General features: G+C 38.6%; 1 protein-coding gene across 3 annotated transcripts in view; it reads left to right on the top strand.

Moving 5' to 3' along the window:
• LARGE1 (LARGE xylosyl- and glucuronyltransferase 1) overlaps nucleotides 1-15,528 on the top strand; it is a 237,452-nt gene extending 221,924 nt beyond the window's left edge. For all 3 annotated transcript variants that reach the window (XM_072400166.1, XM_072400167.1, XM_072400168.1), the window contains 5 exons: nucleotides 2,979-3,142; nucleotides 4,298-4,576; nucleotides 6,890-7,036; nucleotides 9,287-9,482; nucleotides 10,393-15,528. In XM_072400166.1, the coding sequence (XP_072256267.1) occupies nucleotides 2,979-3,142; nucleotides 4,298-4,576; nucleotides 6,890-7,036; nucleotides 9,287-9,482; nucleotides 10,393-10,590 (984 nt within the window). In that variant the 3' untranslated portion in view covers nucleotides 10,591-15,528. The remainder of the gene's footprint in view (nucleotides 1-2,978; nucleotides 3,143-4,297; nucleotides 4,577-6,889; nucleotides 7,037-9,286; nucleotides 9,483-10,392) is intronic.
• The last annotated feature ends 334 nt before the right edge of the window (nucleotides 15,529-15,862 follow it).

Genomic DNA, 15,862 nt, shown 5'->3' with positions numbered 1-15,862 from the left:
TACCATTTACAAGTCATGTTCCATCTCCATCCTGTGATTGGACAGTGAAAGGAGAAGGAGTGAACTGATCAGCTCATCTCTCAAATATTCTGCTCTCTAATAATATCATCATGTTTCCTGTTTTACTTTACCACAAATAATTGACACTTTGAGCTGCTTCTGCATTTACGCATCTGAACTCTGCTATACAGGGACTGCCAGAAAATAATTCCAAGTCAGTGGCAGAGCTGTGTAAGTGTCATTATTGTATGAACAGAAATACCAATTCTAAGGCAGGTAAAACAACCCCTTTTATGTATCTCAGAAGTGTGTCAAGCTGTTGCCTGGAGATCTGCTTTACTGAGTAGCTCTACATATAAAGTAGAGCACATAACACAAAGTTTGAAGTTGGTAGGACATCATCAACTTGCAAAATGACTTTTGAAAAAAAATGATGGCACTTTGAGGACAGTTTTTCCTAAGCTTCCGTCGAATTCAAAATAATAGATTACACTTCAATAAGGATTGTCCGCAAGCTTTTCTACAACACCCAGGGAAATACAATTGTCAAAACCTATTCACAAAATCTATTTCTCTGAATTGTTTTCACTTGAGGTAAAATGCGGACAAATTGGGTAGAGACATTAGCCAGAGCAGCTTTTTAAAGTCTTTATATATATCAAAGATGTTGACGCATATCTAACACCAAAACGTTTTTGTGGAAAAGTTAGAATCCCAGGAGACAAAAAATAGAGATCTCCCCAAGATGAATGACATCTTGTATTAGACAATTGTGTAAGAATGTATGTCGTTATTAGAAAATTGTCCTGCTATTCCTGTTCCAGTGACAACTGCAGCCTGCTATCAGTACCCCTCTTCATAAAAATGGTAGCTAGGACAAATAGGTATGGTGAATATCCCCAGTGGGGACACAAACAATGGCAGAGCCCTAACTAGAAATCAATGCCCCCTCCCTCCTCTGGATCCCCAAACCCCAGACAGCCTATGTAGTTTTCTGCTTCCTCCTACTATGCCACCCTCTCATCCCTGGCACCTTCAGCACCACCAGACACCAGCCATACATAGGTCTTAAACCGCCTACACCCCATCCAGGGCTATAGAAGTTTTGGCTTTAGATAAACTTTAAAGCAGAGGTGTTTTGATTTCAGATTTGGAAAAATTGGCCCCTGTATGCGGAACGTGGTTTGTTTTCATGTGTTGGTTTCAGTATGTGATGAGGACTGCTTGAGACATGGCTCAGGGCTGAAGCAGTAAAGTTCAGATGAGTTTAATTGCTGACTTATTCAACATCAAAAATGTCCATATCTAAGTCTTCCTCTATAATTATGTACAGAAGTGGAGTGGTAGATATTTCTGGGTCTGAACCATTATTGCATTGCCTCTATGTGTTATTGCAGTTTTAAGCAGATCTTTCTCCATGCATAAAACATCAAAGAAGGGAGATGTTTGGTTGGCCACAAGTTAAGAACTGTAATGAACTTTGATGGCAATTTACATTTAAACTCAGAGTAGACGGATAAAATATGCGGTCAAAATACATATTTGTGACCTGTTCAGTGCACCCTAGGAAAAGCTTCCTGCCTAAAATAACATTATCACCAGAGATGCCCTCTGCTCATGTAAATTCATGGCTCACTGCTGAGAAAAGGGATGAACCAGTAACATGAGAAGAGGGACAAGGAGTATGTAGCCAGAATTACAATAGAAGCAAAATGAACAGAATTTTCTGACAGAATGAAAAATTTGCAGATTACTGTTGGTGTATACACAATATTCTTATTATCATTTAATTGCAAGAATGGCTTCTGTAGAAATATATATTTATTTAACTTCATGTGGTATTTATTTTCATTTTTGCATCAAGATATTGTTTATTTAAATTGTTCTTGTCCATTTAAATTCCTGCTGATTGCTCATATTAGTAGACATACTGTTGGACATCTTTATCAGTGTCCTGGGTGCCTCAATTCATGATGAGCAGGTTCACAAACTCTTGGATGCTTCTTGGGTTGGTCACAAGCTAGACTACCCTTCCTTATTGGTCAATTACCGTAATAGACAGTCATGTTGGCCATTAAGAGTGTGGAGGTTTTGGGCTATCTTGAGACTAACCTAGAAAGAATTTTGAGAATTGGCCAAGTTGACCACTCTTGGAAACTTGTTATGAGCGAACACATCTGAAATGGTATACCGAACTAAGCTGTGTCAGTTAAACTGATATCTTAAGGGAAACATGGAGGCTGATACTATTGATTATATTTCTTCTAAAAATTACGGTTGCAGACCCACTGCCTTCAATGTTTGGAATCTTTGTCCTAATCAGAGCAAGTGTACACTCTTGACTTCTCTCCTACTTGAGCTTTACTGACTTAAAGTATTGAAGCAAGAGGAGTCAGTATAATTACCAGGCAACTGGGTTTGTGAGAAGATTTGCAATGATGAGTTTACTCCTCAACATTACGCTTTACATAACCTTTGCAAAAATCAAAACTTTTGATGAGGCCCAGAATGTCCCCTGACTTCTGCAGGGTGCCTGCAAAAGTCTACAGAGAAATCAAACACAAAGTCAGCACATAGGCCAAAGAGAGAGCAGCATCCACTGTACAGATGAACTGTGGAGAGTTTTATGTGGGATTATTGCTTGGATCCTGGAGAAATACCAAAAACATCAAAAAAGATTTAAGTACGAATTGATAGGGCTCTTTTTTAAACATTATTTGTTTACCTTAGATTTTTACTGAAACCAGTCAACCAAGGATCCAGCATATTATAGGTCAAAATGCATTCTACTAGGTTGGTCTATACACAAGCATTGGTCATGCAGGGACCAGGCATTGGAGAGTACAGGCCTTCCATAGAAGCTGATAATAAGGTCTTCTGTCTAAAAGATCTTTCATCGAACCATGTACAAAAATGTTACCACTTGAAAATCTTTGTGTGATGGATACCTTTCTTTTTATTGAATGTCCCGTCTGCAGCTCCAGAAACAACTGTCTGAGCTGGATGAGGATGACCTGTGCTATGAGTTTAGGCGGGAGAGATTCACAGTCCACCGCACACACCTCTACTTTCTGCACTATGAATATGAGCCAGCACCGGACAACACAGATGTTACCCTGGTGGCCCAACTCTCCATGGACAGGTTCGTATTGGTGTCTGAAGCACTGGTGATTAGAAATACTGGTTACTGTAGCAGGATGACGCAGAATCTTTTATCTTGTGGTAAATTATTTTTTGGTAAACACAGGTTACAAATTGAAAGTGAATTGATTTAAAAAATGTAAAGCTTATTAAAATAGTGTTAAAGGTCACAGACATTGTACTAACAATCTTAGACCTCAAGTTTTTTGTTGTGTGTTTTACTGCAATGCATAGAAACTTACAGTCAGCTGAGTGTTTTTCCATTGAGATTCGGACCCCAAGTTAGACCAGTGCATTCTGTAATCAGCATCTGGTCAGATATATCAGATAGGTCAGACAAGTCTACATGAGGAAACTTTTACTGAGAGATATGACTGGTATTCACCTTTGCAAACACAGAGCACTCCTGGAGCGAGGGGGGGTTGGGAAGAGAAAAGGCAGCATTCTCACATATTTTAAGGCATATTCAAACAAAAGTTAGGTAAATACATTTAAAGAGGTAAAGCTGACTGAAAGAGATAAAAGAAAATCTATATTTAAATGTAAAGACAATTTTCCTTTAAGACCAATATATGCCTACTTCTCCTATTATCACTAAACTTTCTTTTATGATACATTTTTACTCTGCTATACTTGTAAATTGTGCTGTCCGTCACCACAATTCTTGAATAAGTGGACATACAAAAACCAGTTCCTGGACTTCCCAAAAGAGAAAGCGAGTGTATACTTTGTATACATTTAATGCTTATATTGTTTTTTTTTTTGTTTTTTAAACTGCATCACACTTTTTATAACCTATATATCTGCTTTAAAGTGGATGTATATCCTAACAATAAAATTCACTTATGTGCTACCTTTGGGTGTTTTAAATATACCATTGAAAGTTGTCAACAGATCAAAAGAGTCAGAATTTTTTACTACTATTTTGTACTAACACTACAGTACTGCACCTTCAAAGACACAGTACAGGGAGTAAACTTTGTCACCCTAGGACAGGAAATGACAGAAACACCAAGTGAAAATAAAAAAAGAAAAGACCAAAAACAACTAATGCAAACAGCACACATAAGGAGGCCTAGTTAGCTGCAATATATTACATTTTTGTAATGTACATGTACTTTAATGCTTTGTCTCATTCTCTCATCTATCCTTGCAGACTTCAGATGTTGGAAGCTATCTGCAAACACTGGGAAGGCCCTATCAGCTTGGCTCTGTACCTCTCAGACGCAGAGGCCCAGCAATTCCTCCGCTACGCACAAGGTTCTGAGGTGCTCCTTAACCGTCGCAATGTGGGCTACCATATTGTATACAAAGAGGGACAGTTCTATCCGGTCAACCTGCTTCGGAATGTAGCCATGAAACATGTCAGCACTCCGTACATGTTCCTGTCGGACATAGACTTTCTACCAATGTATGGACTCTATGAGAGCCTCAGGTAATGCAGACTAAGTGCTGAAATGTCCAGCAAATTAGCACTTAATAGCCACCAGGGTATTTGTATATTCAAACACTCCTTAACCTTTGGTATTCTGTATACATTCCCTGTGTAGGACAGCCCTCAGCTCTCCAACTTCTGCATCTTTAAACCAGATCAATGTCTAAATATTACCATAAAAGACTGTGAACAACCTTCTTCCTGTAGATTTACAAAATCTGTCACCTGCTCCTTGCCCTTTAGTCTGTAAAAAAAACCTTATTCCAATCTCTGCTCATTTTAGTTGCAAACTTCCACAGCTATCTGCGGAGGCTTCATTTTTAGGTATGGACCTCAACTAGTCTGCTGAATTTGTAGCCCTCTGCCCGGGTTGCATTCTCAAATGTTGACTTGATACAGCTCTCTGCCCAGATTGCATTTCTGAGTTTAGATCTCAACCAGTCCTCTGCTCAGTTGAAGTTTTGGGAATGGACCTCATGCAGTCCTTTGCCCTGGTTGCAGGTATGTATGTATTTACTCCATTCAGCCCTTCTTAGAGCTTACTTTACTCTTTACAGCTGAAAAAATATTTACTTCTAGCATTATAAAGGTAGTTTTAGTTGCCCAAGTTGCACTTTTAGTTTTACAACCATCCTTCTGGATTGCAGCTCTAGATCTGGAACGAATACAGCCCTCTACCATGATTAATGTTCTAGTTGGCTGCTCTTTATATGGCCCTTGTACAGATGTGTGGTTTCAGCTTTCAGGATGGACCTCATACATTCCTCTTCATTGATTGCAGTTTTAGATGTGAACCTCGTATAGTCATGTGCCCTGGGTGTTGTTCTGGGTACTTTCCCTATAAAGGCCCTTTACCCATATTGCTGTTTTGGATATGAAACTGATACAGCTTTTATCCCAGGCTGAAATTTTGGGTATGAACCTCATACAGCCCTATGCCCTGGTTGCAGGTATGTATGTATTTACTCCATTCAGCCCTTCTTAGAGCTTACTTTACTCTTTACAGCTGAAAAAATATTTACTTCTAGCATTATAAAGGTAAAGAAGGAGCGTAAAGGAGATGTAACATTACCAGCAAATGGTTTGAGACTTTGTAGACACAAAAACATTTATGTAATTATCTATTAGTGAAGGATTACTCTGGAAATTGATGTTTTCCACTAGCAGTAATTTGTCTGTAAACACATATTGAAATCAGAGTTAGAACAGACAAAACACATTTTCAGAATATTGTCTCAGGCCAGTCCCAGGCTTTTCTGCACATTTTGTCTTTGATCTTCAGCCCTTTGGGAAAATACAATTATATAACTATGTCTGGCACAAGTAAATTGTATGTTTATATTATTTATTCTGTTAACCCAGAGTGCCCACTTGTGGCATAGACCTGAACTGCCAGTCTCCAATTTATTTTAAGTATTAGTTCTGCACAGTACATACAGTAACAATGATTGCACACTTTCAGCTTAGAGTGACTGAATTTGCATGTAATTCAATATTGTGATCTAAAATTTAGTCAGAATATGTGGAGTGTTTGTGTGATCATTGTGTGTGATCATGTGTGTGGGGAGGGGGATGTACTAAAAAAAAGGGTTCTTGTACTAACTTCCATTGACGCTATTAAGGGATTTGCTTTTTTTAATAGTGCATCCCACCAATAAGGTGCACTTTTAAGAGCAGCATTGTCATTCTTTGACATGCAGATTGCTTGTGGACTGTACAGTGGCTCCTGCCTATGACAAAATTATAGCATACCTGCACCGTCTGTATTGCCCACCTTTTTGATGTAGCAGAAGGTGCAACACAAAGTTATGCACTATGGCTTTCCTTTGCATTCAAAAACTGTTGTTACTTTACTGCTAAACATGGTGTCAGGCAGTCTGAAGGAAATCCGCACCAGTGCAGAGGTACTACATGCATCCTGTGTACTGAAGTTATTTATATGTACATCTCTAGTATATCCTAAGTCTTTTGCTGGTTAAGCATTGCATTTAGCTTATCCAAGGGGCATTATGACCAGATCACAGGTAAGTTTTGAGGAGCAATTAGAAATATAAACCTAATCCTAGGCCAAAGAAAATGTCCATATCTAAGATGCCCAGTAGCCTGGGTGTTTATTCTTTGCGGTTGATTGGTAGCAGGGTCCATCATTAAGGAACATAGAACCAAAAAGAGCTCTATGATATGGGAGAGGAATCTGATCCCCCCGTATCTTAAAAGCAATGAGCTATCTTTTTTTTTGACAAGTTTGGGTTGCATAATGTGTTAAAGCAGTTTGTTCATATTATTCATCCCTCTCTTCAAATTTCATCACAGGAAATCTATTGTGCAGCTAGATATGGCGAACACTAAGAAAGCATTGATCATTCCAGCATTTGAGACTCTTCGCTACCGACTCTCGTTCCCAAAGTCTAAAGCAGAACTGTTGTCCATGCTGGATATGGGGACTCTATTCACCTTCAGGTTAGTATATGGCTCTAAATAGTTCCTCCAAAAAATTGACATACTTACATTTCACTTAGTACTAATGAAAGAATGTTTGGTGATTTACAGCTTTTAGTTCTATAACGGATACCTCAAGGCCAGGTTATGTCTGAACTGTTGTCTGAAGTCAGTATTCCAAGGACAGAATGTTTTGGGTTAGACTAGAAAGGTTTAAGGAAAAAAAATCGAATTGCTAATTAGGTGCCTGCTGTATTTTTCTTTTTTTTTGTTTCTTAAGGGTATCAAGTGCCCAATGTACTAGCGGTAAATATTATCTATGTCTCTCCCACATGGTTAAAAAAAAATTTATAATGTGCCTGTTGAACTCCACTGTGAAATTTGCAGGTGGTATAATATATGGGTAAAAGTTTGTAGTGGGTATTCCATGTCAAAACCATGGGAGTTAATATGGAGTTGAGACCTCATGGATATAACAGCTTCCTTTATTCTGAGAAGAATTAACACATGATTTAGAAGTCTGCTTGTGGGAAATGTTTCCAATGCAGCCAAAAACAAACATTTGGAAGGTCACAGGTACTGATGCTGGATGAGAAGACATGGTTTTCAATTAGCAATATATAGGTTAGAGACAGGGCTGTGTGCAAACTACTTTTTCTGCACCAAACTAAACATGGTATCTTTTTGGTCCAGGCTTTGTGCACCTGAACTTAATAATAAGGGTTATCCACATTCCTTTTCATGCATTTTGAGAGTCATTCCCACTATATATTATTAGTGTATATATTTTAGTGTGTGGTAGAAGCTGGAGAGTTGAACACCCTCCCCCCTGGAGAGTAAGGGGGATACAAACTGTTGCAGTGAAGTATTACCTCTGAAGCTATTAGGTGATAATAATAAACAACAGGACCGAACCCAGAGTTAACAATTAAAACTAAATAATACATTCCTGATAGGGATGTCCTTTAATCCTGTGTTCTTTTCTATATACAAAAGGGCACAAAGCAAAGTGATGCCAAAAAACCAAGCTGCGCTGTCACACTGATTAGGAAACTTTCACAGATTACAAAGACTTCAGCTGCATCTTTGAATGACGGCACTGAAATATGTTCGCCCTAGGAAAATATCTGGGATTTTACATATTTGCAGCAGATGCTGTCATTTATTCCTGGCTCCAAATAAATGTTTCTCGGGCTTCAGGCTTTCAAAACATCTTCCCTATCTTAGGCTACAGCCCAGAAGGCATGTTGTATGCCACAGATCCCCAACCCTCCTGATGTTATCGGGCGAAAGCGTGTCCAGTGAATGCCTCCATAGCATGGGCTACAGCTGGCGAGCCTGGCACTGGGTGTAATTAGCAGAGGTCTGTACAGGCCACAGCGGGAAGAGGTGACAGAGTTACAATTTACCTCCCCAGACCTTGATGTACAGCCAGGATCCTAGCGCAGCTCAGCAAGATGCTGCTGTCAAATTCTGATACAAATTAAAGCTTAGCTGCTTCCTTCCAACATCTGGCAATCGCCTTAAAGTATATTACAGGGAAAAAATCAGAGGGATTTTTTTTTCACACCAGAAATTGTCTAAATTCTTTTAAAGCAAAAAGTATTTTCAAAATCATAATATCACTATTTAGTGGATGTACACATGTTTAGTTAATTGGGTATGGGCCATGGGTAAGTTAGTGGTCACTTATTTTTGTATTAATTTTGCAAATTTTTGTGTTGAGGTACTATAAGTACCAAGGCATACAAAGACATTTTAGATAGTTGACTGTTTCTAACCTTGTGGCATTGCAATGTAGAAGACCTGCTTCAGTTCTAGCATGAGTGTGCCCCTATGCACAAAACCAGCTCCATAAAGACATGAATTGAAAAATCTGGTTAAGGGACTTGAGGACCCTTCACTGAGCTCTGACCCCAATCCCCTTTTAGTATGAACTAGAAAGCCATTTTTTTGCCAGGTCTTCTTGTTTTATATTTGTACCTGACTTCACAAATGCACTTTTGGGTGAATGGGCACAATCTCAGAAGAGTTGATGCTGCTACAGCCATGACGTGCCATGAGTGCTAAGTCTATTTTATGGTTTATGAGCTCATATAGATGCAGAGAACAACAATAGCAATGTGTAATATATTCCAGCTGTCTGACACTGCCACATCACCCCAATGGCTTTGTCTAGGTGCCAGGTGGACCTCATTGTATAGGTAAAATTAACAGCTTAGGCTTTTTGCATTAAAAATGACAAAATACTGTATGGACTTTCTGCTATAGGTACCATGTCTGGACAAAAGGCCATGCTCCCACCAACTTTGCCAAGTGGCGTACTGCAACGACCCCCTATCGTGTAGAATGGGAAGCTGATTTTGAACCCTATGTTGTCGTCAGGCGGAACTGCCCAGAGTATGACCGAAGATTTGTTGGGTTTGGGTGGAACAAAGTGGCCCATATTATGGAATTGGATGCACAGGTAACTCCAAACATCTTTTTCTAGTTTCTGGGTTTGATTTGTATCACTTGAAGAGACAGTGTAATGATTTTGAAAAAAATATATATATGTTTAGTCAGTTGATATTGACACCAGAGCAATAAATCTGCCCCCTCCATGCCTACTACATGCAGACAGGCATACTAAAGCAGGAACACACAAAAACATGAGTACAAACCCTCTTCTTTTTCAGGTCCTGCTTTTTCACATTTTTGACCCTAGTTACTTTAACTCATCTTTTCAAAAAGAAGTCATAATTGCTAGATGTACAACTACTTATTAATTATCTTTTGGTTGTTAAGTTTGCCAGGGGAACTTCATGCCAACCATTAAAACTAACGTTAAAAAATACATATACAGAAGCTGTATTACCAGCAAAACAATTTGTATTTCTGTCCATCCAGTCTTGAGGTATAAACAGCCCAACCATACATGCTGATGACCTGAGTTTTCTTTATTTGATTTTTAAGTACAGCCTTGTCCCATCCCCACTTATAGCTTGTGACTGGAAAGTAAAGGCGCAGCAGCAGTGCAGAATTGAGCCCAGCTTTTGGTCACTTTGCTCTTCCCTGCTAAAAATGTACTCTGTTAGCCCAAACACCTGGTTCCCATACAAGCCTAGAAATGCAAAACCTATTTGAAGCAAGTCAAATGCAGGGCAGGTCAGTGCATTATTCAGTACTTTCGGAATGATCTCGGAAACATTTTAAGCTAGTGTAAAACTGATGCTATCAACAAAAGCCCAAAGCCTTTTGACACAAGTCCTCAACTGTTTTTTTCTCTTCTATGTTTGGAGTTTAGCTTTAATTAATTATGCAGAATATTAATCTCTGATTAAAATATTAACCCTCACAATGATTACATGCTCTACACTAATTTTTTCCTTCTATAGGAATTTGAATTTACAGTGCTGCCCAATGCTTACATGATCCATATGCCACACGCTCCAAGCTTCGACATCACCAAGTTCCGTTCCAACAAGCAATATAGAATTTGTTTGAAAACACTGAAAGAAGAGTTTCAGCAGGACATGTCCCGTCGTTACGGCTTCACAGCACTCAAATACCTCACTGCTGAAAACAACAGCTAATGAGACTGGGGAAGAGGGATTATCTGTGCCTGATGTCTGCAATGATAAGGAACTGGAGGGCATTACGTCGGCCATGTTGGCTGGAGGTTGCCATTTTTATTTGAGACCCTGGATTGTTAATTTAGGGTTTCAAGAAACTTTATGTTCTGTCCCTTCTCTCCCAGGTGAGATCATTGAAATGGAACTTAGGCAGCTGCAGAATGTAGTAAAGCGACAATCTGGAGCATACAACATTTGGATTTGCACTGGATCTAAAGACTGAGGCTTATGTTTTATTGGTCTTCTAAGAAGAGACCTAGTCTCATCTGTCCTATCTTGAGAGTTACTTACAGGGCAGCCAACCTAACCTTCCATTTAACTTCAGAGGCATCACGTGCGGTGAGGATTAGAACCACATTCTGGGACTTGGCTCTGGAAGACTTGCAACAAATGCAGAAGGGACAATTGACAGATTTGGCCCTAGAATTGCTGGGCAGCTTGTGCCAGTGCTGCCCTGTCCTTTAAAAATTTGGCCAAGCTCTTTGTTTCCATCAAATTGCCATAACAGCAAATGATTACAGGGAGAAAATGAATTATTTTCCTTTTTGTGCAGAGCCAAAGCAGACTGTGTTGGAGAACAATACAACGCTGAAGCTCAGGCAGTAAATGTTCTCCCACTGCTGACCTGCAGGTGGCAAAACTGAAGGACTACTTGTGTTTCTTATGCTTCACGCAAAAGACAAATAAACATATACATAATAGCAGTGTTCACCTTGTAAAAATCCAAAGGGCATTTCTTTCTATTTTTGTATTTTATCCCCCCCTCCCAAGAATTCAAAAGACATGCCATGTTATCTATACACTTGCTGTTCAACAAACTTACTGTTGAAGTTAGGAGCTGACGTATGACCATAGTAGCCCAACTCTCGGATGTTGGCAGCCTGTGGACTGCTTCTGAAAGTGACCATAGTGCAGTGATTGCAGAATTCTCTATGTCGTTGAAAGCTTCCATCTTCGTCTTTGGAAGTAACAGAGTGCTAGTTTCACCCTCAGGATAAAAAAATGTTTCCTTTGCAGTGTGAAAAGCTGGTTGTTCCTTGTCCTGCCAAAAGGTCTATGCTTTTTTGTAATTAGAGATGGGACTGTGAGCAGGCCGGCAGTTACGAAACAGTGATGAGGCTGGACATGCGAAGACGCCATCTTTACTGCAACATGTTCACTTTCTGTTTGTGAAATTATAACCCCTTGTTGTCCAGAAAGCCCAGAGTAACATTACTATGCAATGTTTTCCTGGAAAAACAAGGTCTGTTAGGGTCAGTTCTTGCCAGTTCTGTCTGAGTTCGATAGTAAAGAATGGAAAGATTGACATACAGAACGGGTATCTATGAAGCCCCCAAAATAAAGCAAAGCGCAAACAAAATGTTGACTGCTGTTATGACTACTAGAGGTTATGCCCAGAAGATGATTGATCTCCTTTTCATTTATGAAGTTGGGAGGCCTAACCTCAAAGGACTTTACCACTGTTTTTTTATACCATTCAGTATTATCTGTCATGTTTACAAAGGGAACGTTAAGTCCAATGCACTAGTCATGCCACCAGGCTTCTTGCAGAAGGAGGCACAAAACACACCATGTCCTCTTCTCACCCATTTGCAGCAACAAATACACATTCTAAATATTCCTTTTCATTCTGTTTAGTTTCCTAATTACCTGTAATGTTATTTGATTTGGTGGTGTTCTCATTAGATCAAAGTAGTGAGGTTCAAAGAGAAATGAGTAAACAGAATGGTTTTTGAAAACTCAACTTTCTAATTTTAAAAGTATAATATTTAAAGGGTCGGTTCATGCAAAACTAATATTTCATATATGCTGCAGAGGATACATGGACAGTTTATTCTCTTAGGAACTCTGTGAGATCTCTGCGCTGAGGTTTTAGATCTGCAAACCTGCTGTGCCCATTATTTGTGGTCCCTGTCATTCCTGCTGGATTTTGTATTTATTTTATATTATAGAAAATTTAACAGGAAGACAGGAGCACCCAAACTTTCAGGTTAGGCAGACGCTGAGTTGGGAATTCTGGCAGGGAGATTTCACTGTTGGAGTATATAAGTGATAAAAGAATCAATGCAGCAGCTCTACCTGTAGGTGAATATCATTTTTAGTGAATATCAAGGTGATTCTTAAAAGTAAAATTTTGTTTGAAAGTTACTCTTTTTTATTATCATTTGTAATGTAATACATTCTGAATTTGATCACACTTAGACAGTAAGGCGGTAGACACCAATGCAAGGTGATCACAATGGACACCCCTACATGCTATGTTTATTTTATTTTTTACCAAACATTCAGGTAAGCTTAAAAATATTTTAAAATTTAACTTTAAAACATTTTTAATAATTTGGAACACCTGCAGATCTTTAACTGCTGCTGTCCTGCAGAGTTTGAAAAAGGCTTGACTGTGCATCTTCTTAATTTTACTGCTAAGTAGGAGGGTCTGAGTTTGCTTTATTGTCACAAATAATCCCAATACTGTAATAGAAAATGCTGTAGTATGAATATATCTCCTATTATTATATCACTTATGTACTCAGACAGTACTGTGGCTATGGATTAAAGAAAAGTACATATTGTTTTTTATAAGTTGAACTGGAGACGACAATAATTGCAAAGACATTCTTGAATTAAATATATTATTTCTAATTACTAAAAAAGTTTAAAGATTTTTGTGAAAACAATTTATTTTGTTTTTTTAATTGGACTTTTACATTTTTTCTATGCTTTATTACAATGAACATAGAGATTTGTAAATAAACCACTAGAGGGAGCAAACACTCACTTTGGAGTTGCTCTCCCTCCCTTCTTGACAGTCGTTGAGATATCAGCCACATAAACTTTCATAATAGGGAGCATCATGTTTTACTGCCCATATATGCATACATAGTTACAAATTTACACAGGAAAATAAACTGAAATCAGTTTACATTCCCCTATAGCTGAACTTTGGGCCAAACAAATATTGTTTAATTGCGAGAGGAATTTGTGTTCCTAAAAGTCTGGCATTTAATAGGAGTTTCATATTTAGGAGTCATCCATGTCTAAAGGGATGCAGGTACAGCTTTTGTATGATTTTGTATGAGTGCTCAAGTACCTATAAGGTGAGGCAAGCATTTCTTAAGCACGGTGAATAGTACAAATTGGAAAATAAAGTTTGCCAAAACTTTTCAATTAGAGAAACCAATTGAGACTTTGATCTGTATCAGTATTATGGCCCATTTTCTATATTCTTTAGCAAAATAACTCCCTAGGTCCTTCGTAATTAATGTCTGGAGAAAACACTAAGCTCTCCTTAGAAAACTGATCCATTCTTTCATTCTTCAGGTATAGTACCCATGAATAAAGGAGAGGTCAGATTGAATGGTATGGGAATGCACCTGGACCACACATTTTGATAAATACCATCTCTGGGTAATTGTAGAAGTCAGGCATGGGCTTTCTCCCTAGCTGCAGGTCTTATTTGATTATGTTATCCAGGTTAGATGCTTGCAGGCATCTTGTGATACCATCATAATCCTAAGCAGATATCAGGACAGCCCTTGGCCCTATCCAAACACAGAAGCCGGAGACTTCCTGTGTCAGTATCATTGGGTCAGACAGTTACCAGTCCTTGGCGGTGTGAGTCAGAGCCCAGAGTGCAGCAGCAGTTACACAAGGGCCATTATCTATACAAACAAAAGACAAACATAAATCCTTAAGGAGTCGGGTTTATTAATTTAAAACAAAATATTATTTTTTCTGCATGCATCCAATTTTCACTGGTTTAGTTTAACCTGTAAACCACGAGCCTTTGATAGAAGCAGTTCTTCTCTTGCTCTATGACTGAATGCCACCTCCAGGGCAGTGCCTTCCTTCACAGAGTCCTGAACTGGTTTGTTGCCTCAGCCCAGGAGTTTGTCAGAAACTTCTATGACAGGTATTCAGCGCTCTCAAAGTTTTCTTTTACAATTAAATCCTTTTGTCTAGGCATTCCCTGGGGCAAATCTGGCAGCTGTCTGGAAATATTGAGAAGAATCAGTTGGCATTTGTCAGTGAACTTTACATTTCACCGCAGATGGCATTCTCACTCATTCAATGTGAAAATTTCTCATTGAATCTGTTTTTCATGGTGAGAATTTTTCTTGAAGCAGTCAAAAGTTATTTTGTCAATATGAGTTTGTTCTGTAAGCTCCAATAAAATTACGAAAACATTTGCAATTGGTACATAATAGGATATTATATAAAGTATATATTTCTGATTTGTGAAATGCAATGCTCTGTGTTCCATTTTTTTTTTTTTGTTTTAAAAAAGTGCCAATGACTAGAATCATCTAAACTGTAATCTAACTAAACACAAGCTCTGCACTGACCACATCCCTTTTTGTCTCCCAAAAATAAAAACATTACATTGCTAAATGATAATTGCACTAACTTAAAAACAGAAGCATACATTCACTGAGCTGAATTCCTTACAATATCTGCTGTCCATCAATGTTATTTTTCCCCGTCAGTTATGCTGATCTCCTGCAATCTCATTTTGTCATCTCCTGGCTACATCTGCACTAAAGCAATGGCACTGGAGTGGCCTTCTGATAGTGACAACAGTGGACCATACCTGTGTCATGTATGTTGGCACAGCCACATGTTGTCTTCACTTGGTGCAGATGTGACCATGACAATGCAGGAGCACAATTCGGGGAAAGTTTGTACTTTATTTGCAGTTAGTCAATTGTAAACTGGAACACACCTGCATCTAAATAGGTAAATCTTCACCCATTTTTGGGGACCAGATACCCACATTCAATATTCTGTAAAGCTGCATGGATGAGAAGAAGGACACCGCGTGTTTTATGGGTTTCTAAGGGTTGTGTATAAGTTAAAGGAAATTTGTTTATTTTCAGTTGTGCAATAAAATTGTGAAATAATTATGTGTGTCCTGTCTCCTATATCTGTGCCTATTTGGAGTCAGGGATAATCTGTAATGATACACTTGGGAACACATTTTGTACACTTCTAGAATATCTGGTTTTATTAAACCAAAATGTATGAATGATTACATTCTTACCCAGCTTATTCACTAAACATCAATTATGTAAATTTGCAGGCACCTATAGCATCCACTCAAATTTCACTTTACAGTAATTATGTCAGTCTTGTTTCTAATTGGCTGTTTTGGGCTATGGCATTGCCCCATCGTCATTGCTTTTTGCAGTGCTTTAGTAAATAAGTTCCCCCACCTAAAAGATATCCCGTTTCAAAA

This window comes from Pyxicephalus adspersus, chromosome 2 (genome assembly GCF_032062135.1).
Source record: "Pyxicephalus adspersus chromosome 2, UCB_Pads_2.0, whole genome shotgun sequence".
NCBI classification, from domain to species: domain Eukaryota; kingdom Metazoa; phylum Chordata; class Amphibia; order Anura; family Pyxicephalidae; genus Pyxicephalus; species Pyxicephalus adspersus.
This window is presented reverse-complemented; position numbering and strand designations above follow the sequence as displayed.